General features: G+C 46.4%; 1 protein-coding gene across 1 annotated transcript in view; it reads left to right on the top strand.

Moving 5' to 3' along the window:
* The first annotated feature begins 1,125 nt into the window (after window positions 1–1,125).
* Window positions 1,126–27,836, top strand: part of LOC146177420 (neprilysin-2-like) — a 48,817-nt gene continuing 22,106 nt past the window's right edge. The window contains exons 1-4 of the mRNA XM_084581556.1: window positions 1,126–1,155; window positions 2,800–2,972; window positions 21,273–22,332; window positions 24,199–24,630. Of these exons, the coding sequence (XP_084437682.1) occupies window positions 1,126–1,155; window positions 2,800–2,972; window positions 21,273–22,332; window positions 24,199–24,630 (1,695 nt within the window). The remainder of the gene's footprint in view (window positions 1,156–2,799; window positions 2,973–21,272; window positions 22,333–24,198; window positions 24,631–27,836) is intronic.

Below are 27,836 nucleotides of genomic sequence, written 5' to 3' on the forward strand. Positions count from 1 at the left end.
TGGGTACAGACAGATCAACGTCTTCCTGCGAAGGCCGTCGCTGCGGCTCATCCTTTCATGACTTTTTTGATGGCACCGGGGGATGCAAGTCGGACCTTTCTTTAGGCATTGTTTTTTGGAACTGTCTTCGAAATGTACTTGGGCACATTGGGGAATATTGTTGGAACAGCGCCCGGTAGAAGAATAGGTCTGCTGCGGTCCAAGCGCACTGTCTGGCCGTCAGTGGAATGCTCGAAGGGCCGTGACACAAACTGTTAATCGAAGTGCAGCTCGCAGACAACTGCGTTGCGCTCAAGCGGCTTGTCCGCCCTTGGTATATCCCGTTGCAACTGGTAAAAAACAGACTCTTCTTTCGGAACTCCGAACAGTGATAACTTCTTCTTGCATGACTTGTACCCACTTGTGCATCCCGGCACAAAGCAATGACTTTGACGACGGCTCATTGTGCATCATCGGCACAGAGTTTGACGTAAACTACGACAACCAAGCTTAACTCGGTAAACACGGATAGCTAACCGCAGTTTTTTTTCTCAAGTATAGCTGAAGCGCACGATTCGACGAGCAAAAAATTCGGAAAGCACACGTTAAAAGGCGGCAGCACACAGACACTCACTGTTGCTGCGTTCAACGCGACGCGACGTGTAAACGGGATCGAGCGCCCCCTCGTGGCGGCATCGCCGGGCACCGTCAGCGGCTCCAATTATCCTCGGTAATCAAACTGTAGCTGGAATGAGCCGTGCATACTCGCCTACAATCTTTGCTTTTCGCAAACACTGCCTTCAATACGGCAGTACCTAAGCCGTTTAAAGGGCGACACTTGACCGATAAAACTGCACTGTAAAGGGACGCTGGCATAAGAAAATCGCATTAAATAAAAGAAAAAAAAACATTTGCCGACTATTACGTTACTTCCTAATGCGGAACTTGAGCACCGCTCGTAAGGTGCTTCAGCTTTTCGAGAGATTGAGACAAAGAATTTGAGCCAGAGACGTACGTACTATTACGGACCTTTTATTTTTCACACATTTTCTTTTTTCAAGAAACACACCACTAAGTTTTTGATTGTTATGAACTAAGATTTGTGGTCGGAGAAATAGACAGATATATGCTCGACTTGCTGCAACAATGCCTGGTTCTCAGTCGAGGTCTATGCAAGTATTTTTCAAGATTGCCACAGCCGTGAAGGAGTTACGAGAAAGAAGAAGGGGGTGTTTGCCCGCATAGGCGGTAAGGAATTCCTGTTTATCTTTATATCTATATTAAATCCCCCAAATACCATCATAGGTGTCGATCTATGGGCGGTTAACGCGAGTCGCAGGAAGTGCGGTTCGCAGTGGCGAACGGCTGCGGCTATGCTTTATGGCTCGGGCGGTGCACATACCGAGATCCTCCGACACCGATCCAACAAGGCCGGGACTCGTGCCGTACAGTAGTTTCCTTGGCTAGTGTTCGATGCAGGTTATTTCCAACCCATTGCAGAGTTATTTATAATTGGTTTACAGGAAAGGAAAGGCGCTGTATTTGTAACGCATTCTCCGGCAAGTGTGCCAAGTACCGTCTTTGCCAAAAGTAACCAGGCTGCATGTGTTGCTTCTCACTCATATTATAAAGCCAATAAGGGTTCCCAGCGGATCACAACTCGTTTCGTAGTGAGGACAGGCTCTCGCTATTACTTTGCATAGATTTAATCTTCGATTATGGTATGCATTTACTGCCATAAGGCCGAGAAGCAGACCCTACGGCCTGGTTACTTTTGCCAAAGACTGTACACCATCGCTCCTGTCGCGTGACGCTCTATGGCGCACGTTCAAGTGTGGGATTGCTAATGGCAGCAAGAGAAGAACACGTCTCGTAGAATGTCGCCAACAAATCTCACACACGCGAGAGTTTGGCCATGAGCGAAAAAAAGGCTTTCACCCTACAATGTGACAGATACTGTGACCTTCCTTTCCTATAAACCAACAGACAGTCACCGTGCGACTGTTGATAGGCTGTGTAGGTATCCACAGAAATTCGCAGTGAATGAAAGGCGTAGTGTCTGGTGCACCTATTTTTGTGGACAGCTGAATGGAGTCATTGGCATCGCTACTATAATCCTAACTGTAGACAAGCAGAATTATGATGTGCGTTTCACGAGCCCGTGCTGGCGCAGTTAAAACACTCCACCGGGGATCTCGGATGTACGTTTTCCGGTGAAGACGCGGTTGATTATTTGTTTTATTCTATTCACACAATTTAATTATAGAGTTTGTTACCAGAGACAACGCCAACGATGATGTCGCGAAACGCAGGAACAGGCGCCAAGGTGCTAAGCGCTAGAAAAAAAAACACCTTAGACTTAAAAAAAATTTTAACCTTTATCTTATGTCAATAAATCCGAATATGCTGCCAAATATTACCCGCCGCAATCGCGCAGTGGTTAAGATGCTCGACATCTGTTATGGAGTGCTCGGACTCAAACAGGATCACTGACGGCTGCGTTTCGTTGGAGGTGGAGCGGAGAGGCACCCTTGTGCTGTGCGATATACGAGCACGGTAAGATCCCGAGGTGGTCAAACTTATTTCCGCATCCCTCCGCTATAGCACCTCCTTTTCTGTTTCTGCTTTCACTCCCACCATCTTCGCTTCCTCTAAAGCGTGGGTCAGGTGTCCATGGGGCAAGTGCGATAGATGCAGTACGTTGCCTTTCCTGTCCAATAATTATCATTTTTACCAAATTTGCCGTCCGCAGGAATCTGGCGTAAACACGGCTTACAGTTCACATATCTTGCCTCTGAGGATGCGTTCTCACATTTGCAGCCGTCGACCTCATCCAGGCTGCCCCCTCGCACTGAGTGGAAGTGGCCGGTTGATCCAAAGGTGCTTTGCATCGCGCTATTTTGCGGTGCTATCTTCTGCGTCACCGTTTTCCTGCTTCCACGAGGCCGCCAGACTAAGGGACGTTGCCTGACCATGTCCTGCGTCTCCCACAGGTAAGACACCAATATAAAGTTCTTGGGTCTAGGATGTAAAACAACCAAACGTTCCAGCGGTCACGTCCTCTTGAAATTCCGAACCAAGCTTCAGAACTCACATCTGACCATAATTTTCTTACCAGATGACATTCCAATTACCAGCACTCTCTACCGGTTCTTGAACATTGTCCGCATTGTAATTTCTGCAAGAGGCTTAAAGCTTATATGGAAAAGGAATTCACGAAATATCTGCAAGCTAAGATGTCATCACTTTGCACCGGATGAAAATTCGGAAATAACTCATGCTCAATAAATTGTTTTGTTGCTGAATTTTACTGAAGCTAAGCTAGGTGAAAATACAATTATTGGCATATATACAACGTCTTGACGGTGTTTCCTTTGTGGAAGAATATTACACCAGGCTCACACAGTTGCAGCGGCCACTAAACCAATTCTAAAGGGCTCCAGGCTGATCACCCTCCCGGCAAGTCCATCGCTTCACCACACTGCAAAATAGAAAAAAGGTATTTGATAGCTAACTTTAAGAAAACCGTATTGCTTAAAATAAACGTGAGCTATTGCATGTAACCAAAGTTACAATTCTTTGCCCTCGAAAGCAAAGTTCTCCGATGTGGTGCGGGCGGGCGGCCTCTCCATTTGCCTACGCCGCCTGCCTACTTCACTGAGTGACCACGTTGCAACTCTATTCACATCCTTTGGGGAAATAGCAAGTACCAATGGGCCAGTCCCAAAGGAGGCTGTATGATCACCATGTCTGAAGTCGCAAGGCACTCTCCGCTGTGAGGTATGAAAGAAAAACAGACAAATATGGTGAAACCACGGCCAGTTTTCAAACGGATTGAACTACGTTTCCCTTGGACATACATCATTCTCCTCGTGCGTACATTCATACCCTTGGAAACGTATATGAAACAATACCCAAGCGCCTCTGTAGAGAGTGTGGAGTGGGTACTAAGCTAGTTCGTCGTAGTCACGTTCCAGAGACGGTTGTGATAATTGGGCGGCCAAAATACTCCTAGCAGAGTAGAGCTATAGATTGCAAGTAATATATAATACCGTAAAAGTGTATTTCGGTTCCATTATATTTGCGAATATTTGGCAATAGCGAAGATTATGCCACAGTCCTGGCATATTGGACACATTACACGCCATTGGACACGCTAAAAAATAGAATAGTTTTCCTCCAGAGTTTCATCTGCATCTTATGTAATCATTTAAGGTGCAGTTCCCCCAAAACACAATGTGCAGGACAGAAAATCTCAGTTTATGATCAAAGTGGTAGAGTCAAGTGGTCGGGACTGAGACACCTTCAACGTAGAGCAATACGCCACAGTATTACATATTTAGGCGCAAAAGTTAAAATTGTCAATATGGCTGCGTGAAATGCCTACGCCCATTCCTTGTGCACAATTGCAGCGCACTAAGGATAGTGTTCTTGCGGTTACCTTCTACTTCACACAGTGCCCATTAATAATGTTAGAATTAAAAGAATCAGCAGGTTAAAGCTGTCGTCGTCGATCGTACAGGCAGTTATACTGGTACGTCTATCTGAAATAGAGGCTTAATGACTACTATTTGCGAGCTCTAATGGTTAGCAGTTTCTAACTGCCGCAATGTTCATCGCTTGAAGACCTGTTAAGGAATTCCGCCTGCAATGCACACCGGTCACGGCCTTCAACCTATGTGCCTTTGAATTAATGATTAAGATATAACCATAATTCTCATTGCTGGCTTTCTCCACGGATTTCTACTTGTCATGCTCTCTTTGTTCTATTCGAATTAGCGGCTTAACTGCGCGCCCTTCCTCTTCTCTCAATGTTGCCATGTCGTGTTTCGCAATGGCAGCTGACTGTTCGGCATGGTGGTTCACCCAGGCTAAACCTGAAGATGGTGGTTTCATACCTGCTGCGGCGACCACGTTTTGAACAACGCTAAATGAATGGCTTTCATGTAATAAGCCATGTCAGTGAACTCTTAGATATCACAGACAGCCATTGTGGCTTTCCTCTTAGTCGGAGTCTCTTTGAGGTTAACCCCATGCAATACAGCCGCGGCCGATAGGCCACGGTAGGAACGGAATGAACGCACACGCCGGGCAGCGAAGCAGGCAAAACGTCGGCGTTTATTGCAATAGAGGGTAGCTATAAATATTCCAGGAGAGAGAGTAAATGGAGAGGGCAGATGGCGAGGTAGAAAGAAAACTTCACGCTTGCGCAGTGTGTAGCCTGCACTACGACAGAGCCGCTGATACCGCACTTCCTCCTCCTAAAATCGATGAACTCGTTTCCTCGTCCTCGTCGAGTACCGTAGGACTTGAGCGTGTTCACGTGGCACTACTGCCCCGGATAACGGAAGTGCCGGGAAGGCTCCGTCAGCATGATGATTCCCAAATGCAGGCTGGAAAGCGAATTCTTCCACTGCCACATCGAGCTGTGATGCAGATTCCTCTCGCCTGAGTGTAGCGCCGTTCATGCATGCGACTTTCGAAGTGTCGGATAACTGTGTTTTTGTAGACCGAAGACGTACCTGGTCCACGTGGCGTAGGACAATTCTTCCAGGCGTTTCCACTATAACCATGCTGGTCCCAGAAGTAGATTTTACATTTCCTGATATTAATTTGTCTTCTGTCCCAATGTTGCTAAGGTGCATAAAACATTTGAGTTGGGGCAGCCACTCCTGGCTATCAAAAAGTGCGTCTTCATACCCTTTGGAAAAGACGTATCTAGGCGCGATCTAATCTGGTATGACAGAAGCATCTCTGATGGCCACTTCCCACTGTTCGAAAGCATCTTTCTGTAATTGAGCAGTAGGCGCATAAGTTTGTGCTCCAGCTTTCCTGCCTCCAAATTCCTGAAATCATCGTTTATCGATCGGACAGCTCTTTCGACAGCTCCAATAGATTTCGTGCGGAAGGGGGCGGTCCTAACGTGCGACATGGTGTGCTCGACAAATCTTGCAATTCACGACTAGCGAATTGTGTTCCGTTATCGAAACAATCGCTCTGGGCACGTCAAATCGGCTGAACATGTCTCGAAAGCGGCGGGTTGTAGCTGTCGAGGTAGTTTTCTTCAAAGGAAGCGCTTCTATCCACTTGGTGTGCGAATGAATTAGCACAAGCATTATCTTGCCTTCAATCGGTGCGACGAAATACACATAAATGCGCGTTCACTTCTCAAACGTTTGTTGCCAGCTTGCTGCATTGGCAAATTGTCGATACAATTCTTGCACGAGCCGACTCTTCCTCTATCTCTCGGTCTAGGCCTGGCCACCAAAACAACTATCATGCAATAGAGTTTATCGGCGAATACTCTTGCTGGGTTTCATGTAGCAGTTGCAGCAATAGTTTTTGCCCAGCGGATAACTACTCGATGGTCGCAATTAAATAACCTATGTTCCAGGGACAGCGCATGTCGAAGGTAAAAAAATACCGCCAGCCATGACTGAAGGCCTTCGAGCATCTAGGCCAACACTGTAGCACGTAATGCTTGAGGCGATCTAGTGTCAAGTCGACGGCTGTAAGGTCCTTCAGCTCTAGTGTCGTGACTGGCCTTCTTCCAAGCATACCAAAGAAAAAATATCTTTGACAGCTTTCCAGACCTCTGTGGTATCGTACGTTTTTTTCGTAAAACATTATCGGTGGACATGTGCGGACAGCAAAAGGAGGTCAAGAGAGAGCCAGAAGCCTATCAGCTGCTCCTTTTCTTCCAGTGGTGGTCGATGAGCAAGCATTCAATGAGTTGCCGGCTGGAAACGGGCCAGGCACTTTGTTTCCGCGGTAGTTTACAGGCGGTCCTCGGGGGGGCGTTGGACGAACGTGAGAGAACCTGGCTGGTTCCCGGCCGTCGTTCAGGGCAGGTACTTCCGGCACCACGCGGCCAATCAACACACCAGGTAATTCTGCCTGAATGGGTACCTCGCAAGGCATTCTTTACCTCACCGTGTTTATGCTGAGGCTAGACTCAATATTCGGGCTTGGCTATCCTGCTTCGAGCACTGTGATCGCTAATAACCACTTGGGCTAAAGCCTCGACAAAATCTTTGTTACTATGGCTTACAGCAAAATGATGACGCATCTTACTAATGAAGCATTTTCTTTCGCCTGAATATAACCATGATGACGATGAGTAGATGTCTCATTCGACGTTCGGTAGCTTACGATCACTGCTTGGCCAAACGGCCAAACCTTTAATGCTTTGTGAAAGCAGCAGGTAGCTGAAGATTTAAGACTTGAGCAAGTTTCCACACATGCACACCAGTTATTAACGCGCTGCAGGTGACGACGATTATGATGGAGCCCTTGTAAAATGCAGACACAGCTGCCCCGTACAGCCAAACATGATGTCTTGAACCAACCCACATTTAACCCATACTTATACTGGTTTCGTTGGCTTATAGGAAAGGCGCAGTGGTTGTCACACTTCTCCATCAATACGTAGCAACAAATTACGGCCGATTTCCGCAGGTAATGAAATGCGAAGTAGGTGCGTACCACTGCTTATTTCTGGTACGTAAGCACGTTTAGCACAGCGAACTTGTGCCGCAGTGCCTGACAGCCTGGCTTCATCCATTCCGACACGAAGGAAACGCATGGCGCAGCCACGTCCTCAGATTTCTTTACACCATCTTCAGAAAATAACGAAAACAGGCACAATGCACTGTTGCATTCACAATTAGTGGGCGAGGCTTGAAGAACCGGCTTTATTCAAAGCGCTGCATACTGGCAGCTAGAAACTCCGCCCAGTACAGCACATGGACACACGCATATATGCACGCCTAGCAGCCTGACACATGCGCAGAAGAGACATGATGGTGATATCGTTACATCTTACCACACAACGGGAAACGCACCTGTCGCACCCAAGATACTGGCGCAACGCTTCCTCCGCTACTAAATCAGAAACGGTCATAGCCCCAACGCTCAGTCAGTCCCCTTTTCCGGTTGCTCCTTGTCAACGCAATGGGTACATTATCAGATGACAAATGATCTTGTGGGCTGGGTTCAACCTGAGGCGCTGTCTGCGCCGAAGGCATCGGAGGAGAGGCGACCGCTGATGAGTGTGGCAGGCACATTTCTTTTGCATTTGGCTTTTCATCAAGAAGAAAACGTCGCAAATGATCTGTAAGCACGAAACTCACTTTGTTTACAACGGTAACCAAATACGTAGTGGGGGACTTTACTCGCGTTCGTTTTCTAGGACGCCAGTTCAGCGAATTACCGCGCATGGAACGCACTACTACCCTGTCACCAACCGCAAAGGATCGCGGCTTCGCTCTACGGCTATCTGCTGCCACTTTCACCCTTTCGCTTTTTTTTGCCATTGCGCTTGTAAATGTTTGTCTCGACAAGGAAAATCTCGTCCGCAGCTTTCTTCCTAAGAACAATTCAACCGGTGTCTTTCCGGTGAAGTTTGGCGGCGTTGCTCGATAACAAAAAAGAAGTTGTATATTCTGTGCTGCAAGGTTCTTGTAGTTCGCTTCTCTCTGTTCTCCAGCAACTGCTTGAATAGTGCTTTCTTTGCAGTCTATACAACCCGCTCCGCCAACCCATTCGACTGTGGGTGGTACGGAGGGGTGCATGTGCGCTTTTCTTCATTTGCTTTCAGGAAGTTTTCAAACTCCGCAGTACGAAATTGCAGCCCTATATCTGTCACAACTTCAACAGGCAGACCATGGGCAACAAACATGGATCTTACAACTTCAACCCTTTTCGATGGAGGCGAAAAACAAGTCGCCCGTGTGCTGTGCGATGTCAGTGCACGTTAAAGAACCCCAGGTGGTCGAAATTTCCAGAGGCCTCTACTACGGCGTCTCTCATAGCCTGACTCGCTTTGGGACGTTAAACCGCACAACCCAAGCCAAACCAAAACAACTTCAGCGGTCCTAGCGGCCGTCTTTATTGTACACATCTTTACTTCCAACCACATGTATATGCATCAACCGCGAAAAGGAACATTTTTCCTTCCTTTTCGGCGATCCCTTTCCGAAGGATGTTCGCACACTTTCCAGAGAGCCAAAGGTGCTGGTTTTGGTGCAGGGCAAACCTTTTGACAAATGCGGCAAGTTCGCACCATTTGTTCCAGCGATTCGTCGATACCCTGCCCCACACCATTGACCTTGCGACTATTTTCATCTTCGTGATGCTAAGGGGCTACTCGTGCAGCAAGTTTAGTACAACACTACGCAAACACTTCGGAGCTATTAATCTATTTGTCCAACGAATGCAGCCCGCTTCAATGTAAAGTTCGAAACGTCGAACCCAGAAAGGCTGCAAGCCCTGAGAAACAGATTTTGGTCACCTATGCCATATCATGTCTTTAACCACTGTTAGCAGCCAATGGCACGTTGTTTAGCGTTCAATGTATTTTGCTGTCAGAGGAAGCTCGTCAAGTGTAGAAAAATAAAGGTCTTCAGTGTGTTCTTACGTTTCTGGCAAAAGTAGTCTAGATAAAGCATCGACATGGCCAATTTCCGTACCGGGCTTGTGCGCTATTTTATAGCTGTAGTTTGCGAGCAAAACAAACGAACGGTGCACCCTAGCAGTTGCCACAGCACTGCATTTTCTTTTAGGGTCGAAGAGCACGGTTAGCGGTTGATGGTCTGCCAACACCTTGAATGTTCTACCATAGAGATAGTTATGAAACCTTTTCACACCAAAAACAATGCTCAGAGCTTGTTTTTCAATTTGGCCATAAGTGCGTTGTGCAGGTGAGTGACCGGGATGCGAATGCGATTGGTTTATCTTTTCCATTCACGACGTGCGACAGTAAAGCATCAAGACCATATTCGGACGCGTCACATGTTAGCAGTATTTCTTTTTTTGACATCGTAAAACTCCAGAACATGCTCGTTTGTCATCATTTCTTTAGAAGTCATGAAAGCAGAATCACTTTGGCGCGACCAGTGCCATGTTGTGCCTTTGCGCAGAACGTTATGAAGTGGTTCGAGAACTAGCCAGATTAGGCAAAAAGTTTTAGTAAAAATTGATTAGTCACAAAAAGGCCTTTAGCTGGGTCATATGTCAAGGCTTTGGTGAATTCCTAATTATGTCTGCCATTTTATCACCTATGGGATGTAATCCATCTCTGTCAATTTCATGGCCCAGATGTCGTATTCGTTGCTGGAACAGCTTACATTTCGCGGTGTTGACCCTCATTTTATGCTCTCGTAGCCGTATGAGTACCTGCTCTAATCGGTCATGGAATTGCTTTGATCTCTGCCCGCGATGACAATGTCATCTAAGTAGCAGGCTGTGCCAGTCAGCCCGCGTAGGAAGTTCTCCATAACAGCCTGAAACACACCTGGCGCGCTGTTTACGCCGTATGGCAAGCGTCGGAAGCGATACAGGCCGACGTGTGTATTGACAGTGAGCAGTTATTGCGCTCGCTCGTCTAATTCCAGCTGCAAGTACAACTTAGATAAATCCAAAACGGAAAAAATGGACCCGCTTTGTAACCCTACAAAAATATCCTCTGGTAGAGAGAGCGGGTACTGGTCAACCTCATTTGCAGGATGTACTGTGACTCGGCAATGACCACCCAGCCAAATCTCCTCATCGTATTTATTGGAACAATCACCAGCGGTGTCGCCCAAGCACGGTGGCACACCTTATATTTGACTCCAGCTTTTTCCAAATTAGCCCATTCCTGATCGACCCTTTCTCGCAGCGCATACGGCACTGATCGCACCTTGAAAAATACAGGGGACGCGTTCTCCTTAACGACCATGCTCGTTTTGAACTTTTTTATCGCTCCGTAGCCAGATTCGAACACTTCTCGATATTTCTCAGTATATCATCAAGGGTATTTCTTTCGTCAGTGATTGCACGATTGCACACACATCACTTCGTTCCACAAGGTTTTGATTTTACTCACCCAATTCTGGCCAAACAACGTATGCATTCTGGCGTCTGTCGTCTCCTTAGCAATTATTAGAGGCAAGCGCCAACACTGATCGTAGCACTTCAACTTCTATTGTCCCCCTGATATCAACCGGTGTGCCATTGTACGCAACCAGTTTGACGTCTGCTGACCTGAACTTAGTGTTTGGAAGGTGCTTCGCATACTCTGCCTCCGACATTACGGAAACCGCTGCTCCTGTGCCTAACTCCATGGGCACATTTTTCCATTTCACCGTACACTGACTACGAAGGCAGAACTGGCCGCACGGTTGTTGATGTGGCAAAGAGTAAGAAGTTCACTGTCCAACGATTCCTGCTCTACCTGATGCACAACTCTAGTTTTGCACATTTCAGCAACATGGCCTTTCTTTTGAGATTTGAAACACACTCTTCAAGAACGGACAACTTACAGGTGCGTGCCGTCCACAGCATCGATGACAATTCGATGCATTCCTCTGAGGCGTAGCCTTCGTTTTTGGCTTGTTGGATGCGTGACAGCTGTACGCCCCTACTTCAGAGACCGATCTCGCCATCGACGACTTGCTCTGCCAGAGGACATCACTGCCGCTTGACGAGTGCTCCCCACTAGTTTCCGAAATTATTGCCACTGTGTCTTTCTCTGCCATTACCATGGCCGTAGAGACGCTGCAAACCCGATCCCAGATGAGCTGAGTGTCGGTCATGTACAACAGCCAGCAACGTATCGCCTCCGAGTGTAGGCCAGCAACTATGTGGCCCTGAAGGGCTCGTTCCAAGAAGCTGCCCAAATCGCATGAGGCTGGCGCTTGCTTGAGCTTTATAACGAATTCCGCGACACTTTCTTGACGTCCTTGCTTCCTTCGATTAAAATTATATCTTTCACTCACCACGGACCCCTTCAGAGTGTAGTGCATCTGCAGAGCCAATAAGACTTCCTCGTAAGTTAATTTGCTGGGTGATTTTAGAAGAAGCAGACTTCGGAGTATCACATACATTTTTTCTCCTATGGCGCTGACGAAGAGATGCCGCTTATTTTCCTCGGCTACTTTATTCCCCGTAAAGTACAACTCGAAGCGCTCAATGAAGACGTCCAAGTGTTCGCTGTTAGGAGCAAACTTCGGTAGCGTGCCGACTCTGGATGCAATCCTCAGTTCGTGTTACATCCCATCCTCGTCGCCAGTTTGTTGCATCCACAATCATAGGCTTGAAGAAACGGCTTTATGCGCTGCGCAGCGTATGGCAGTTAGTAAGAAACTCCCCCCAGTACAGCACATGACACACGCATATATACACACTCAGCAGCCTGCGCAGGACACGATAGTGATATCATTATATCTTATCACACAGTGGCATACGCACGTGTCGCACCCAAGATACCGACACATGTACCACTTTGCAATGCACTGCTCTGCGGTTGAAAGGTCTGGGGTGGGATCATATGGGGAGAAGAGAAAGGGAAATGCGCTTGAGGGTGAGCGGCAGCTAAAGCGCAAAGGAAAGAGCAAACAGCTTCACGGCGCAGCGAGCGGCTCGGAGCCGAGGTTCTAGGGAGCGCCTCGCCTGCACGTGTGCTGTCCGTGAAGGCTGAGGAGTGATTGATGCGAGGGGAGACATGTCGAAGTTAGGACGCGCGACCGATACACGACTGCTCACTGTGGAGTAGGATAGGATAGGATAGGAAATACGTTAATTTCTCTAGGATTGTCTAGTGCTAGTGGAAGAAGAGGTCCATCTTCTTTCTTCTCACAGGGTCGGTGCCCCTATTCCAAGGCTCCGCTGAGCTTCGCTGCTCGCTGGGCGTGCTGGATCAGACCTAGTTGGTAACCCAGATCACGCTTGTGAAACGCTGCCCAGTAATGGCCGCCATGTCTGCAACTGCCACGCCCGTCTCACTGTCTTACTGTCTCACTGGTTGGATCTATGCGGCCGCTCCGCCTCCTCAATGCTGAGCCGTGCGACGCGCGCGTCGCCTATTTCTCTTTCCCCACTTCAATTTTAAAAATACAGGGAGAGTGAGCGGCTTCGGACAGACATCGGCAAAATCCGTGATTGCGGCTAGTAGTGCTACACACTACAAACTTACTCACGGCTATCGCGCTCCATACTTTAACTGGATGATTGCAGCGGAAGCCTGCTGAGGGCATCCGAGTTCAGCAGTTCCCTTCCGGGAGTGTACTGAAGTTCTTAACTATATCCTCTGAGATAGAGTGCCCAAATGTGAATGCGGGCTGCAGCCATGGAGGGTGTTGAGCGGTCGAACCTTAGCAATTTTAGAACAAGCCGGTCGTCTGTAACCAAGATGAATTCATGGCCCACGATAGCCTCGGAAACTCGTGACCTCGAAAACTAGTACCACCGCCTCACATTTCTTTAGCGAGTAATTCGGCTCGGATTTCGTGAGAGTCCTTGAACGGAATCCGATCGGTCTGTGGACACTTCCTCCTGTGTGAAACAGTACTGTGCCAATAGCGTATGGGGAAGCGTCGTACTCTAGTTTCGGCGCCTTTAACGTGTAAAAAGGGGCAGGCACTTCAGCATCCTTGAGAAACTGGTCAGCCTTGACGAACGAAGTTTCCTGGAGGTATTCCTCGGCCATCGCGCATTCTGTTCTAGTAACCGATATAATGGGGATAACATGGTAGACAAGTTCGGCATAAACCTTGCATACAATGTTATCATTCCGACAAACTAACGCAGCTTGGTCACGTTACGAGGGCTCGGTTCTGTCATGACAGATTCCACATTCTTCGTCGAGTGAAGACAGAGGCGATCGGTACGGTGTGCGATATAAGTAACCGAGTGAATTGCATTTGTCGCATCGCAACTTTACGACGTGCTCCAAAATCGCTGCAGCACTCTTTTTAGCCAAGCTACATTCTCTGAAGCTTTTTCAGACACAAGCATTTTATATAAGTATGCCTGAACTCCAGGCAAGCGCGCTTGCTTCATCTTGCGCTTGTGCTATCCATCTTGCTTTGAAATGTAGCACGAGCAGATGAAATGCCGAACGGCAGCTCTTGTTGTGTATTACTTACAGCTTGCGAGAAGCTTCGTCTAGGGGCACCTGGTTCTATGCATATTTCAGGTCGAGTGTACTAAACTTTTCGCCACTGCTTAACGACGCGAACATGTCTTCAATCACCGGAAGTGGATACTGCTCAAACGAACAAGCCTGATTCAAGGTGCCCATAAAATCTCCGCAAATTAGAACGGTCATCTTTTTAAGCACTTGGAGTATGGGGGTCGCCCGAGTCCGAATATGTTATGTGTGACAATATGCCTAGCGACACTAGCCGATCCAACTCTTGCCACTTTGTCGCGGAGCGCGTACGGAATCCGTCTCGCCTTACAAAACGTGCCAACCGCACCATCTCTAAGCACCAAGCATGCTGGCAGCCCTTCATCAGGCCCAATTCCTCCGAGACGGCATCCTCGTAGTTACTGCGTAAGGTGCTCATGTAGCTGATGGATTCTCCCGCCACTGGCACATTACTGACTTTACATTTACTGACCTGCAGTACCGGAAATCCAGCCCTGTCTAGCAGGGTAGCAGGTCTCGCCCGCGTAGGCTTGGTTCGGCGCAGCATAGTACAATGAGTGTGGATTAAACTGACACACCGTGCTGCGCAATAGCTAGCTGAAGCTCACCTAATACAAGCAACCTTCCAACATAGCACGAAAGTTTAGATATGAAGGGTTCAAATTTCGCCTGTGTTTGCAATCCTTATCCAAAACTTGTCACGCTATATGATCCATACTGGCGATCCTGTGTCTATCTGCTTCTATTGCCAGTTCCATTACTAGGCTTACCAACCCGGGGGAAATCGACAATCGCCTTTTCCTCTCCTTTCATATATATTTCACTTTCCTATCTTCTATTTATACAACTCTCCTTTCCTCCACTCTATTATTGGTTTTTACTTACTACCTGGCGGTGAAGCTCAACCGTGTGTGGAGTAACCACCCTGCGTTGCCGCATATTAAGTTATAGCTATGGTGTATAGCTTACGCAGACAGGACTAGTTCGCAATTTCCTGCCCCGTCTCATTGTTGGACTCCGTGGTGGGTGGCTAGCACCGTGGCCGAACAGCACACCTTTTTTGAACCCTCCTCAAAACCAAATTATAGCCTTGAAAAAGGCGGACCAAAGCAGCATGTGACTCCTTCTACAAGAAACCATAGGTTTTTATTAAGGTCCACATAATTCACAGGGAAAATCCAGACAAGCAAGCCTGTACAATATCTCCATTTTTTGTGTCTGAGACCCTAGGACGAGAATGCAAAGTACCTAAACTAGCCAGTGCAAACCTTCTACTCGAAATCCGAGACAATGCAAAATGCTCCAAAATTTCACCGCTTGAGAAATTGGGAAAACCCCTATTACAGTGTCTGCACACAGACCTCTAAACCTTGTGCGTGGAGTGATATCCGAAAACGAATTCTGGAACTTCACTGTTAGAAGAAATGCTGGAGGGACTACAAGATCAAAATGTGACATTTACACAGAATCAAAATAAGAAAATACAACAAGGAAATACCTACCAAACACATTGTCCTTACGTTTGCAACCTCCAAACTTCTTGAATCGATTGATGTAGGGTAGATCAAAGTAAATGTTCGACATTATATACCCAGCCCCAGATGCTGCTTTAACTGGCAACGTTTCGGTGATGGCTCACAGAGCTGCAGCTAGATGTGCTAGATGTGCAAGGTGTGCTGCAAAGGACCATGTATCCGATGACTGCACTGCTGCGGCACATTGCGCAAACTGCGAGAGGGGCCATCCCGCACATCTAGGTCTTGCCAGTCATAGAAAAAAGCAAAGAAAATTAAAACTCTGAAAACAAAGGAAAACATCAGCTTCAAAGAAGCACGTGAAAGAATCAAAGGCCCGTGTGTTTTCACAGCGAAAGCAAACTATTCCAAGGTGGCATGGCGGGGGGGGAGGCACTGCGGCACACTTAAATCTTCTTCCAGCTCAGGCTATGCCTCAAACAGGACCACCTCCGCCTCAAAACAGGAATAGTGGAAGCTGCCATCTCAGCTGAGAAACAAGGTCTGCCGGCCCCTGAACTGGCTGCCCAAAAGTCTTCTTCGCGGAAGGAGAAGCCTAAAATCTCTGTTCCCGAAGCTTCTCTGGGAACCTCCAGCGCCTCCTTGGAAGCGATGGATACTACTCCTCACTCGCCCACGCTCCAGCGGCGACATTCTCCTGAACGAAAAAAAAAAGAAAAAGAAATAATATAACAGGACCAGACAATCCCGATATCCAAGTTTTTAGTTCCGTCCTCACAAATCATTAAACATGGCATTTCTGGTCCACTTGAACTACATTGATGTAAACGATCTTTTAAATTCATTTGCCCCGGTTGCTCTATGTTTACAGGAGACAAACCTAGAGCCTGAACACACAAACATTATAAAAAAAGTATAACGTTTTCGCTGCATTCGACAGCAGGCAAATAGGCTATCGGGAGTTGTTATCACTCTTGCTATCACTCAGAATCTTGCTATCACTCAGACTTCAGTTCCAACTCATCAAATGTACCTCAAAACTAATTATGAGGCTGTTGGGGTCCCTATCATTTACTACAAAACAATAACATTATGTCATGTATACCTTGAACCCAATCCTAAAGTCACACTTCATGACCTGGAATCACTTTTTAAACAGCTACCAGAGCCTTATCTGGTAGTTGGAGATTTTAATGCACATTTTACTTTTTGGGGTAGTAAAGAAGCCGATAGCAAAGGCTGTGATTAAGATTTTATTTTGTGCAACGATGCTTGTGTGCTCAATACTGGAAAGCCTACTTACTGCTCACCAAGTACTGGAGCAACGGGCTGCTTAGATCTCTCTTTCTGTTCACCATCAAATTTTGCAGATTTTAAATGGGATGTTCTGGATAACCCACAGGGAAGTGTTCATTTCCTTGCCGCAATCAGCCTAACGCCTTCACTAGCCATCACACTTAACAAACCATTACGGTGGAAGCTTCAACTAGCTAATTCGTCGTTATTTCAATCGAAAGCTAACCTCGAACACATTCAGATCACTTAAGCGTAGATGAACTGAACGAAAAGATTACAACCTGCATCATAGCTGCGGCCTACTCAGCTATCCCGCAGTTGTCTGGAGCAATACAAAAAAATCGCAAGATCTGGTATTCGCGAGAGCTAAAGAAGCGAAAAGAAAACAAAGCAAAACCTGGGGAAATTTTCGCGGGCACCTTACGGATGTAAATCTCATACATTTCAAGCAGATTAGAGCCAGAACACATTATGTCCACCGGAATGCTGAAAGGCCTTCCTGTCAAAAATATATATTTTTCATAAATAGTTCAATCACATTACAAAAATATGGGAGCAAGTTCGTAAACGTGACGGAGGCTTCTCTTCTTTCACAATTCCAATTTCTCACGCCTTCCAGCATAGAAAAAAGCATAGAAGAACAGGCAAGCATTTTAGAAGAACACTTTTCATCAGTATCAAGTTCATTACACTACACAAAATCCTTCTTAAAATACAAACCTTCAGCTGAAAACAGACTGTCAACAAGTGGGAGTCTAAATGAACCTTACAACGCTTTGCTCACCCCAGTACAAGAAATAAATACCATTCTAGATGCTGGTGAAAAGGCGGCGCCTGGCCCGGACGAAATACACCATGAAATGCTAGCACATCTCTCCACACCTGCGATAGGAGCCCTTGTGAATTTTTTCAAGAAGATATGTGTATCTGGAAAGAGCCCAGAGGCATGGAAGAAAGCATTTTGTGTACCTTTCCTGAAGCAAGAAGGCCGCCTACTGCCCCCGGTAGTTAGAGTCCTATAGCCCTTACAAGTTTCCTTGCCAAATCATTTGAATGTATTTTAAATCTTAGGGTAACCTCTGTCATTTCCTCTTGGGAACTTCTAGAAATCCACCAGTGTGATTTCAAAAAAGCATGTTCTACAACGGACCAATTAGTTCGCCTTGAAAACATGGTCTGTGAAGCATTTGTACATAAGCAGCACTGTCTTGCCGTCTTCGATACGGGAAAGGCTAAGATACAAAATGGAGTTTCGGCCTTCTTCGCAACCTATCGGGTTTGGGCATCCGCGGTAGTATGCTGAACTGTCTAAAAGACTTCCTTCCGAATCGCACATTTCGTTTGCGCTTAATCTCAATTTTTTTTCAAGAAACGTTATGCAGGCGAATAGGGTGCCACAAGGCTGTGTATTAAGTGCATCTCTCTCTGTGGTAAAAATGAATTGTTCAAATAAAATATTCCCGAAATCTGTAATGTATTCACTGTATATCGATGACCTACAGATGGCATACGCATCCTCTAATGTATCATCATGCGAAAGACAAGTGCAGCTTACCATAAACAAGCTGGCAACATGGGCAGATCAAAATGCATTTCAGTTTTCGGCACAAAAACAGTGGATGCTCTATTCTCTCTCCTACGAGGGATACAAACCGACCCTAACCTGCACCGAAATGAAACAATCACCACCATCATCATCATCATCAGCCTTACTATGCCCACTGCAGGGCGAAGGCCTCCCCCATATTTCTCCAATTAGCCCGGTTCTGTGCTAGCTGCATCCACTTGACCCCTAAATAATACTGCCAATAAAAAACGAGCACAAATTTCTTGGTGTATCTTTTGACAAGAAACTCACTTTTCTACCACATATCAACAACCTCATAAAGAAAGCTTTCCGATCCCTGAACATATTGAAAGTGCTATCACAGAAACGCTGGTGCTCTGACAGAACATGTCTGATTGTCAATAACTCAGTAGTACGCGCTTTCCTGGACTACGGATGTGTTGTGTATGGGCCAGCAAGACCCTCTAACTTTAAACGTCTAGATCCTGTGCAAAACCTTGGCTTGTGGCTTTCCACTGGCGCATACAGATCATCCCCCGTAAATAGCCTGCATGTAGAAGCAAATTAGCAATCCGTCGCAGATACAAAAACAATGCTTACATGTCCTTACCCGCCAAAAATACGGTCCATCCCAAAACACCTTTGCCACTGTATAGTCACAAAGTGCCCATCTTGAAAACGTTCCGACAATAAAGCGCAAGCAATAAGACCACTAATTCTCCGTTTTGAGCATACGTGTCAGAAACTAAACATACTTGATACACTTCCAAACGTTTTCGTAGTCCCGAACAAATTCCCTCTTGGTGCAGCCTCACTTCTGTACGCGACCTCTCACTAACAGAGCTTGGCAAAAAGCAGACACCACTTCATCATATAATACAAGAGTTTCTAGCCATAGAGGAAAATCACAAAAACCACGCTGTATTTTATACAGACGGTTCTAAAACAATTTTTAAGGTTGATAGTGGTGTAGAAGAAGGAAAACGTGAAAAACAGTGAGGCTACCTCTGTACGCAACAGTTTTTACTGCCAAATGTTATGCCATTTCCTTAGCTGCGGAAAAGGTAGTAAAGTTTAACATTAAATTAGTATAATCTACACAGACTCAGTTAGTGTGATCACAGCACTACACGCCAAAATGCAACACTACCCTGATTAGGAAATATATAGCATTGCATGAAAACAGCAGAAAGACGGGGACACGATATTAAATTCTGCTGGGTGCCAAGTTACCTATAGGGATATATGGATATGTAAGAGCTGATACATGTGCTACAGCTGTCCAGAATGCAAAAATAGAAGGAGTAAATGTACCTCTTAGAAATGCCATAAAATATATACAAAGAAAATTGAAAGAGAAATGGCAGGATTCATGGGATAAAGAAATCAACAATATTTACACGTACTGAAGCCCGTGGTAGAGGAATGAAAAACATGTAGCCACCAAGTGCGTTTCATTGAAGCGGTTCTATGCCGCCTTCGTATCGGTCATACATATCTTACACATAACTTTTTACTAACGAAACACGACCAACCTACTTGTGAGGTGCTCAGAATCAACCACATCCTAATCAGTTGTACAAGGCTTGCAGACCTATGACAGCAGCACTTCCCACAACTTTACAATACGCATATACCATTCCACCCAATCTTACTTTTAGGAGAAAGGTCATTCGTTGACATTTCCTGCATATTTTCGTTCCTAAAAGAAGTAAAGTACTTAAAAATGTTATAAAGCCTATTATAACTTTTTAGAGCCCTTTAGCCAAGTTCAAATTTTAAACCTTGTTTTTGGCGCTTGATGGCCTTAGTTGCCTATGTGTTATAAAACACAACAAGACAGCAACATTGTTGCGATATGTCCACATTCACCACAGTGATAACAGCGCGATTTGGCCCAGCTGCAGCTGTTAGCGTCACGTTTTGAGCGTCCACATCTGCCGCAAGTGCCGAGATGCTGCATTTTCAGCGCTTTCTCCCGGTGTTGGCAAGCGTCGCGCTTGCATTTTAAATACGGGTGTTACTTCTGACGAAATATTTTGCGCATCGTACTCCGCGGCTTCAGCAGCTATTGCTATCCCTTCGGCTTCCTCTAGCGTTAGCTCTTTCTTTGCCAGGAGTTGTTTCCGTACTGCCCTTAAGCGTACACCACAAAATCCTGTCTCGCATCATTCTGTCAAGGCAACTGCCGAAGCTGCAGTTGTCTCCGATGCGGCGGACCTCAACGAGGAAAGCCTGAATAGATTTTCGTTCCATTTAGCAACGTGTGAAAAGTTTGCGGTTATCCGAAATTGCATTCCGTTTAGGCCCATGGTATTCATTCAAGGTTTTGATAACTTCGCCATAACTCAAACAGTTCGGCGCGCGTAGAGCCACACTTACGGCAAGGATCTGAGCTATCTGCGTGCTCAGTGCTTCCCATAAGAAGCACCCTCTTCTTACTTGACTCAGATGTCATTTATTTCAAAATACACCTCCACATTGACTAAGTACGTCTTCCACTTACCTGTGCTTTCGTCGAAGATTGGGAGCATCTGGAAGACCATGTGTGTTGCTGGCAGGACTGTCTTGAGGGCGGAAGTGTCTGGGTCTGCCTTGATAGTGCGGGTGTCATTTTGACTTGTCGCCACTGTAAAAAAGACACGGCTGACAGGCCACTGTAGGAACGGAACGAACGTACACGTCTGGGTAAGAGGCTGCTAAAATTTCGACGGAGGGTTGTTATAAGGAATCGAGGAGAGGGAATGGAAAGAGGACATGGCGTAGTAGAAAGAAAACTTCACGCTCGCCCAGTGTGTAGCACGTGCTATGAAACAGTGGCCGATACAACAACCCCGTAAATGTAAACATAAAAGAGAGCTTTCAACAATAGGTAATCAAAGAACACCGCCTTTGTCATACTCCTTAGGCCGTCCATTGCACATTGTCGCGTCTGAAGTCACATTGAACGTTTCCCAAATTTACTCAATCTATTGGACGGTTTTCTGAAGCTTCTCATGAGTTCCGGGATTAAGAGCTACTCTTTCTACGGTTGCTATTGCAGGGACCTCATTGAGGGGCAGCTGGACAGGAGCGTCGACCCGTGCTACGATTTTGCTGCGTACGTTTGCGGCCGCTGGGCGCCTCGCAAGGAGTTCTCCGATCTCTCAAGCTCGGCTCTTGAGGACATGGTAGTAGCGTGGCTCAGCAAGCTGCCCGATACGCTGCAAAAGAGTGGCGCCCGATTGCCCGTGGGAAGAAAAGCGGCAGCCATGCTGGATAGCTGCACGACAGAGGCGGGCTCGCAAGTCGGCATCGTCAAAGACTTTATGCGCGAGCGTGGCCTGTTTTGGCCGGAGGACCGGGAGCATAAACGGCGGCCTCTCGAGGTGCTGTTCGACCTCTCCTTCAATTGGCAAGTGTACCTATGGTTCTTGCTCAAGCTGCTCCCAACAGCCGGGAACAATGACCTGAAACGCCGGGTTCTCTTTACCCACAGCGACCGCATGCTTTACTGGAGGGCTCTCTTCAAACGAATACCAAAGGAACATTTTCAGAACGTTTACACCAACATTTTCAAGCTTTTTGTCAATGACACGAGTCGTTCGCCCTCGCCTAAAGCAATAGAAGAGGCCTACAAGACGCTCCAATATGCATTCGCCAACTTGGTCCGCGCGTCCACATGGAAGCCCCCTGTTCCCGCGGTGTATTCATTAAGAGAACTTGCCGGCCTCTGGTCGGTGTCTAGTGCGGAGTACTTTGAGTACGTATTTAACACCACGCTAGGAGCCGACCAGCCGTTCACCATGGAGGACATGGTGCTTTTCAGCGACGTGGCTCTGTGGGACGGTCTGCGCGTGATTTTCAGCAATACAGACAACCGCGCCGTGCTCCACCACCTCGCTTGGCTGTTCCTGTTCGCGTACGCACCTGTAGCCAGCCCAAGCGCTGGCCTGCTCATCTTGCACGGAAGCAACGAGCTAGCGAAACAAGAGCGGCTGCCCTTCTGCTCCCGCCAGGTCGAGTCCAGTTACACCCTCCTGGTGGCCTCCGCCGCGGCAGTAGCACTATTCACGGAAGAAGAACGCCGCCGCATCGAGAATCACCTCACCGGCGTTCTTGAGGTATGTGAACTGTTTGTAGGTACCTGGGACACATGATCAGAGATTGTTGACTAAACAGAATAAATCCCCTTGTGACGCGATTTGGACGCTGTGGTATTTGCGGAGCGTCAGAGGTAGTCCAGGGGAAATCCAATGAAGCTCTCCTCAAGTAATCGACTTTGTGCTCGAGACAGTAGCAGCCGAGGAATGAGTTTGGCTAGTTAAAAAAATGAGCTACACATGTTACCTATCCAGCTGAAGCTCATTTTCATATATTGCGAGGCATGTATAATATAACTGCGGACGAATGGAATAAATAACGCTGATATCTTAGTAAATAAAAAACTTCCAGGTTTTTGGGGACAGGTTTCAATGATACACCACATTATGCTGCTCATGAGGCTGTGGTGAAATATTCAAATATTACCGTCAAATATCGGTTGTTTTCATAGATATTCAATAAGCGTACCATCCGATTCGTCGATGCTTGAAATGCAATAATGCACTAGTCCTGCTCTTAACAATAAAATTAATATTTCCAACTAGACTTACGAGTGCAGAGGTGCGAAGTGTGTGAAAGAGTAATAATCGCTCCTGCTGCGGAATCAGAGTTCGTTTAGATGATGGATACTACCACAAGAATAGAATCGTCAAGTAAGTAGACACAATGTCGATACCACTATATTTTTCGAAAAATGTGTAGACTGCATTCGTTGAAATTTCCATGTTTAAGCAGAAATATCAGGGCATATTGCCGTTACGACTTGCGAAGGTAACGCTCTTCCATTGCACAAATAAAGATTTGACAACGTGAATGAACACTGAACGGCTGAGCTTCCCATTCAGTCAATGCTTGCGTCGTTGCCCTCTTTATTAACCTGACTACAGGGCAATGACCTCTCCCATTTTTCTGTAATTAATCCGGTCCTGTGCTAAGTGCATCCACTTCATCCCTGTGAACTTCTTTACCTCATCCACTCACTTAATTTTCTGCCGCCCCCTGCTACGCTTTCCTTCCCATGGAATCCAAATGATTACCTTTAGCCATCGTCGGTAATCCTCTCTTCGCACTGCAGGTGCTGGCAATGCCTATTTCTTCCTCTTGATTTCGACTAGCGTGTCAGTAAATTATTTCCCTGACCAACTCAGCATGCTTACTATCTCTTAACGCCACACCAACGAATTTGTGTTCCATAGCCCTCTGCGTTAAGCTCAACTAAAATAGAAGTTATTTTTTTTTGTTAGCCTCCACGTTTCAGCCCCATAGGTCACTAACGGTAAGATGCAACTGTTATACACTTTACTCTCGAGCGATACCGGTATACTGCTAGTCATTATATATCAGTATCTTAAAAATTCGTTCTTTCCCAAATCTATACAATTTATTAGGCTTCGGGGTACGGATGTGCGGTTAGTACCTGTCTTGAGAAGACATTCGCCTAACCCTTTGAGGGCTTCGTCACCTATATTATGCTGCTTTACCTTTCCCAGGCTGTTCAACATTACCTTAGTGTTTTGGATATTAATATTTACGTCTACTTTACAGCTTCTTTTCTCTAGGTCAAAATTATTTCGTTGCAAGTGCTCCCCTGAGTTACGTAGCAAGACAATCTCATCAGCAAATCCCAGATATCTGAGAATCTCCGTCAACCTTCTTTACACATTACCTCAGATATCCTTACATATCGCGCGACAGTTTGCCGCGGTTGAGGGCTGTGGCAATGAAGTTTTCTTCGCGTCTTTTTTTACGCATGACTGATAATATTGCTGTTAAAATGGATCTACTTACGCCTTTTTGTCCCGTCCGGAATCTGGTTGCCCAATGTGTTCTAGTAAATTATTGGTTTTCCTACAAAGCATACACACCACAGATTCGATTGTTCGCAGATGGCCACGGAAATGTGTCTCGCTGCGTCGTGGCTGGACAATCAGACTCAGCATGTCGCCGCCGAGAAGCTAAGGAATATGCGTAGGGTGCTGTGGCCAGCCGAGATGTTCCTCACGGCGGAGGTGCTCGAAGAGGCGTACGCTAATTTCCCCGAAACGTCGCCATCGTTCGCGCATTACTGGATCGAAACCAGGCGCTCGTGGCGTGCTCGCCTCGGCTCAGTCGCTGGTTTGGAAGAGCTGCGAATCCCGAAGAGCTTCTCGGAGCCATATATCCAGTACGAGCACGTGCTGAACCAGCTTTCTCTGTCATTGGGTGCCCTGGCGCCGCCTCTTTACTACAAGGACGGCACAAAGGCGATGTTGCACGGTGGCTTGGGGTACTACTACGCCAGGGAGCTGATCAACGCTTTGGACGTTCAGGGCTTGCAGGTAAACTTCGTACGTGAGTGGCATGGCTGGTTTAAAAGTTGCACGGGGAAGAGGAAAGTGCATGGTGTAACTAAACGCAAGTATCTTGCTTTAAGAATAACATAGATCTGGTAACTGTAACCTGCAACACAGTGCCTTATTGAAGGGTATCTGTCAGAGGAACGTGCATGATTTAACCAGTATGAATGCACTTTTCGTGTTTTAATATAAATTGTGAATGTTCAAGTATATAAATGCAGCTTCTCTTTATCAGTTAAGGTTGCGGAAATAAAGTATTATTGTTAGAATTATCGTTATGCGGAGGAACCAGAAAGGCTTGGGACGATTTACAAGCTGCATTCCTGCAAAGTCTAGATTCCTCTTGATGTTTCCGTAAAAACAAACGCCAGCCCGCGATGTCACAAAGACGCGGTTGCACTGGCGAGATAAGCGGCGTTTGTTATGCATCCAATATACCTGAGCGGCAGCATTGGATTGTGCCACGCTTTTTGCTAGTATAATTAACTGTTTTATAAGAAGTTGAGCTGTGGGCGGATGTGCAGCAAGCCGCAAGAAAGAGATCGGCATCCATTTTCACCGGCTTTTTGTAGTTAGATAAATGAGAAAGCGATGGGCAGCGGCCTTGGAGCGCACCAAGCAGGCCTCTTTCGAGATAGATTCCGTTCGCTTCGAGCATATTACTGTTGAAACTGGTCAGTTGAAACGTAATCAGTTCGTACGCATAGTTGCTTTTGGTCTTGCCACGACTAGAGCAAGAATAAATTCCAGAAGCTTGTCCATGTGTTTTGCTCACAACAAGGTTTAGGCCCGATATACCATGTGCGTGGGAACGTAGTCGAAAGGAGGATAGTTCCTTTGATATTAGATTCACCCGCACTGCAGTAGGAGCATTTGTTCCGGTATAAAAGGGCTCAAAAGATGGTTGCAATCACCTTTCACGCCATCCGCTAAACGCGATTTTGTCGAAGCAGCACAGGTGTTTGGAAATAGCTATGGGCTCCGCGCACATCTAACTCCGGAGCGGCGCGCACGCCGAATTGTCACAGACGCGCCCCAGAGGAATACGTGTAAACAAAGCGCTCAGGGAGGAAATGGTCGACAAAGTTCTATAGAGGTTGGGTCCGCGAAGCTTTCCTGACACACTTATAGTGAATGTTTGAAATATATTGTTTTCAAATATCGCCGCATACTTTGTCACAGCGCTCTTCAAAACTTACGCCGACTGTGAATAAACGGCTGCCTACATCAGTAAACAAGAAACTGAAAAAAATATATTCATAAAATTTTGTTTTCATGCTCATCTCTATGCGTCGCGCGTGCCTCCGGTGCCAGCTGTCTTTATGCATATGTGCATTCTGTATACAGGATGCCTGTGGTATGTATCGGGATGCTTTAAAAATACCTCGGCTTTGAAATTAGGCATCATTTATACTTTTTGTCACCATTTTAAGGGCGTACTTGAGTTTTCTTCACGATAAGACGGCATCGCATATGCACTACGAAATAATAAAAATGCTTTCAGGGGTTTTCTATACAGCTTTTGTCACAAGTTTGGAGCACACGGCGAAGCGCTGCGCCATTTGGCCGACTGCGTGGCCAAATGGCGATGCGGCCTTCACACAAATGAGCAGCTAACAGGGTCGTTAACTGTATCGTGTCATGCATTTAAAGGCGGGCCTTAAATGTCCAGCTGTTGGTAAGGTTTGCTTTTCACGCTTATTGTTTCTATTTCAGCTTTGTTGTACTAGAACTGCAGTTTGCAAAAAAATGCCTCAAGAACGTACCTTGACCGCCAAAGGTTTGTGCCAACCAGGCTTAGAGCCTCGCCGTCGGTGCTTTACGGCTGAAAAACATCGCTACGCGGTTTAAAATTTTTGTCAGTGTTTCTTTTAACGGTGCGTTAAAGGCCTCGTTCACCGAAAATCGATGCCGGCGTTTTGAGCGAAAATCACGAGCTTGGGGTTGGCAGGCGGTAGCTGGCAGCTGACATGGCCGAGCTCTGAGTGGGCACAGGGTTGCCTGTGTTACGTATGACAGGAGCGGCCAGCTTTGTGCTCTCCCTGAATATGACAGGACGACATCCGAATCGGCCTTTTAGGACTCTCTTTCACATTTCCCGAAGTCACCCAGGCACGTAGAGAGGAGTTTGTTAAAACAGTGCTTTATTTGTGAGCTCATAGTGTTAAAGATTAGCTTAAGTATCCCCCGTAATTTTTACTTTTTTATAGGACCCTTGCGAACAGTGTTGTGTCTCCACAGCACAATGCGTGTACGATTTCAAGCAAGCACGACTTAGGTGTGATGACGCGCCGCTAATGGAGGCAAAATATCAAACCTAACTCAGAGATATATTCCTGGTGCTGCCATTCAAACGTCCTATGAATTTTCGGTTACTGCATATGCTAAGAGTTACAATCATGTGCAGAACTGATCTGATCCAGTTTTAAACGCATCTAAACGATCGTGTGGCTTCTACAGCAAAACCTTTCTTGTATAGAATTTTACTCCATATGCCGCAATTTATAATGCACTGTTTGCGAAGACGAAGTAATGGACAACATGAATAGAGAAACGAGAACTGCCTGTGCGTTTCGAGAACAGTTTGCTTACAATCGCGCACGACCAGAATTCCATGGGCATATTTGTCTTTTTTTATATTCTTTTAAGCGAAAAACAGCAAGATAGGCAGCGAATAATGAATCTGAAAACCTCCACCTGATGTTATTGGAAGCAATGAAGAAGCCGGAACGGTCATGTTGATAAATGACAGGCAGAAGGCCTAGGCGAACTACAAAGAGAGCGCTGCGTAAAGTAACGACGCCGATAAATCTCATCAGTCTCAGCACGCGCTCTGATTTTGTAAGAACTAAGAATGGATTGCACTTATAAGTGTTACAGTCAGCACCGATGAATGCAAAAATAAATCAGTGCCAAGTTTCAGGCATCATACAAAAAAAGTGTGATGAGGGTGACTATTCATGTACAAGTACGCATCCCTCCCCCCTTCCAAATTCCCCTCCCAGTTCCCCTATTGCCCCGCTCTGTTGCGAATGTGATTCTGCCCAGAATTTCGAGGCCAAAGAGAAGACGACAGACACTGCAAACGCACAAATAGCAGCGTACTTCAAATAAGTCAATTGTATATCACCATGCAGTTGGCGCATACGAGAACGATATTAGCAATATGCAAGTTGTTCTAGATTGAA

This window comes from Amblyomma maculatum, chromosome 10 (assembly GCF_055883805.1).
Source record: "Amblyomma maculatum isolate TAMU_Amacu chromosome 10, ASM5588380v1, whole genome shotgun sequence".
In the NCBI taxonomy this organism is placed as follows: domain Eukaryota; kingdom Metazoa; phylum Arthropoda; class Arachnida; order Ixodida; family Ixodidae; genus Amblyomma; species Amblyomma maculatum.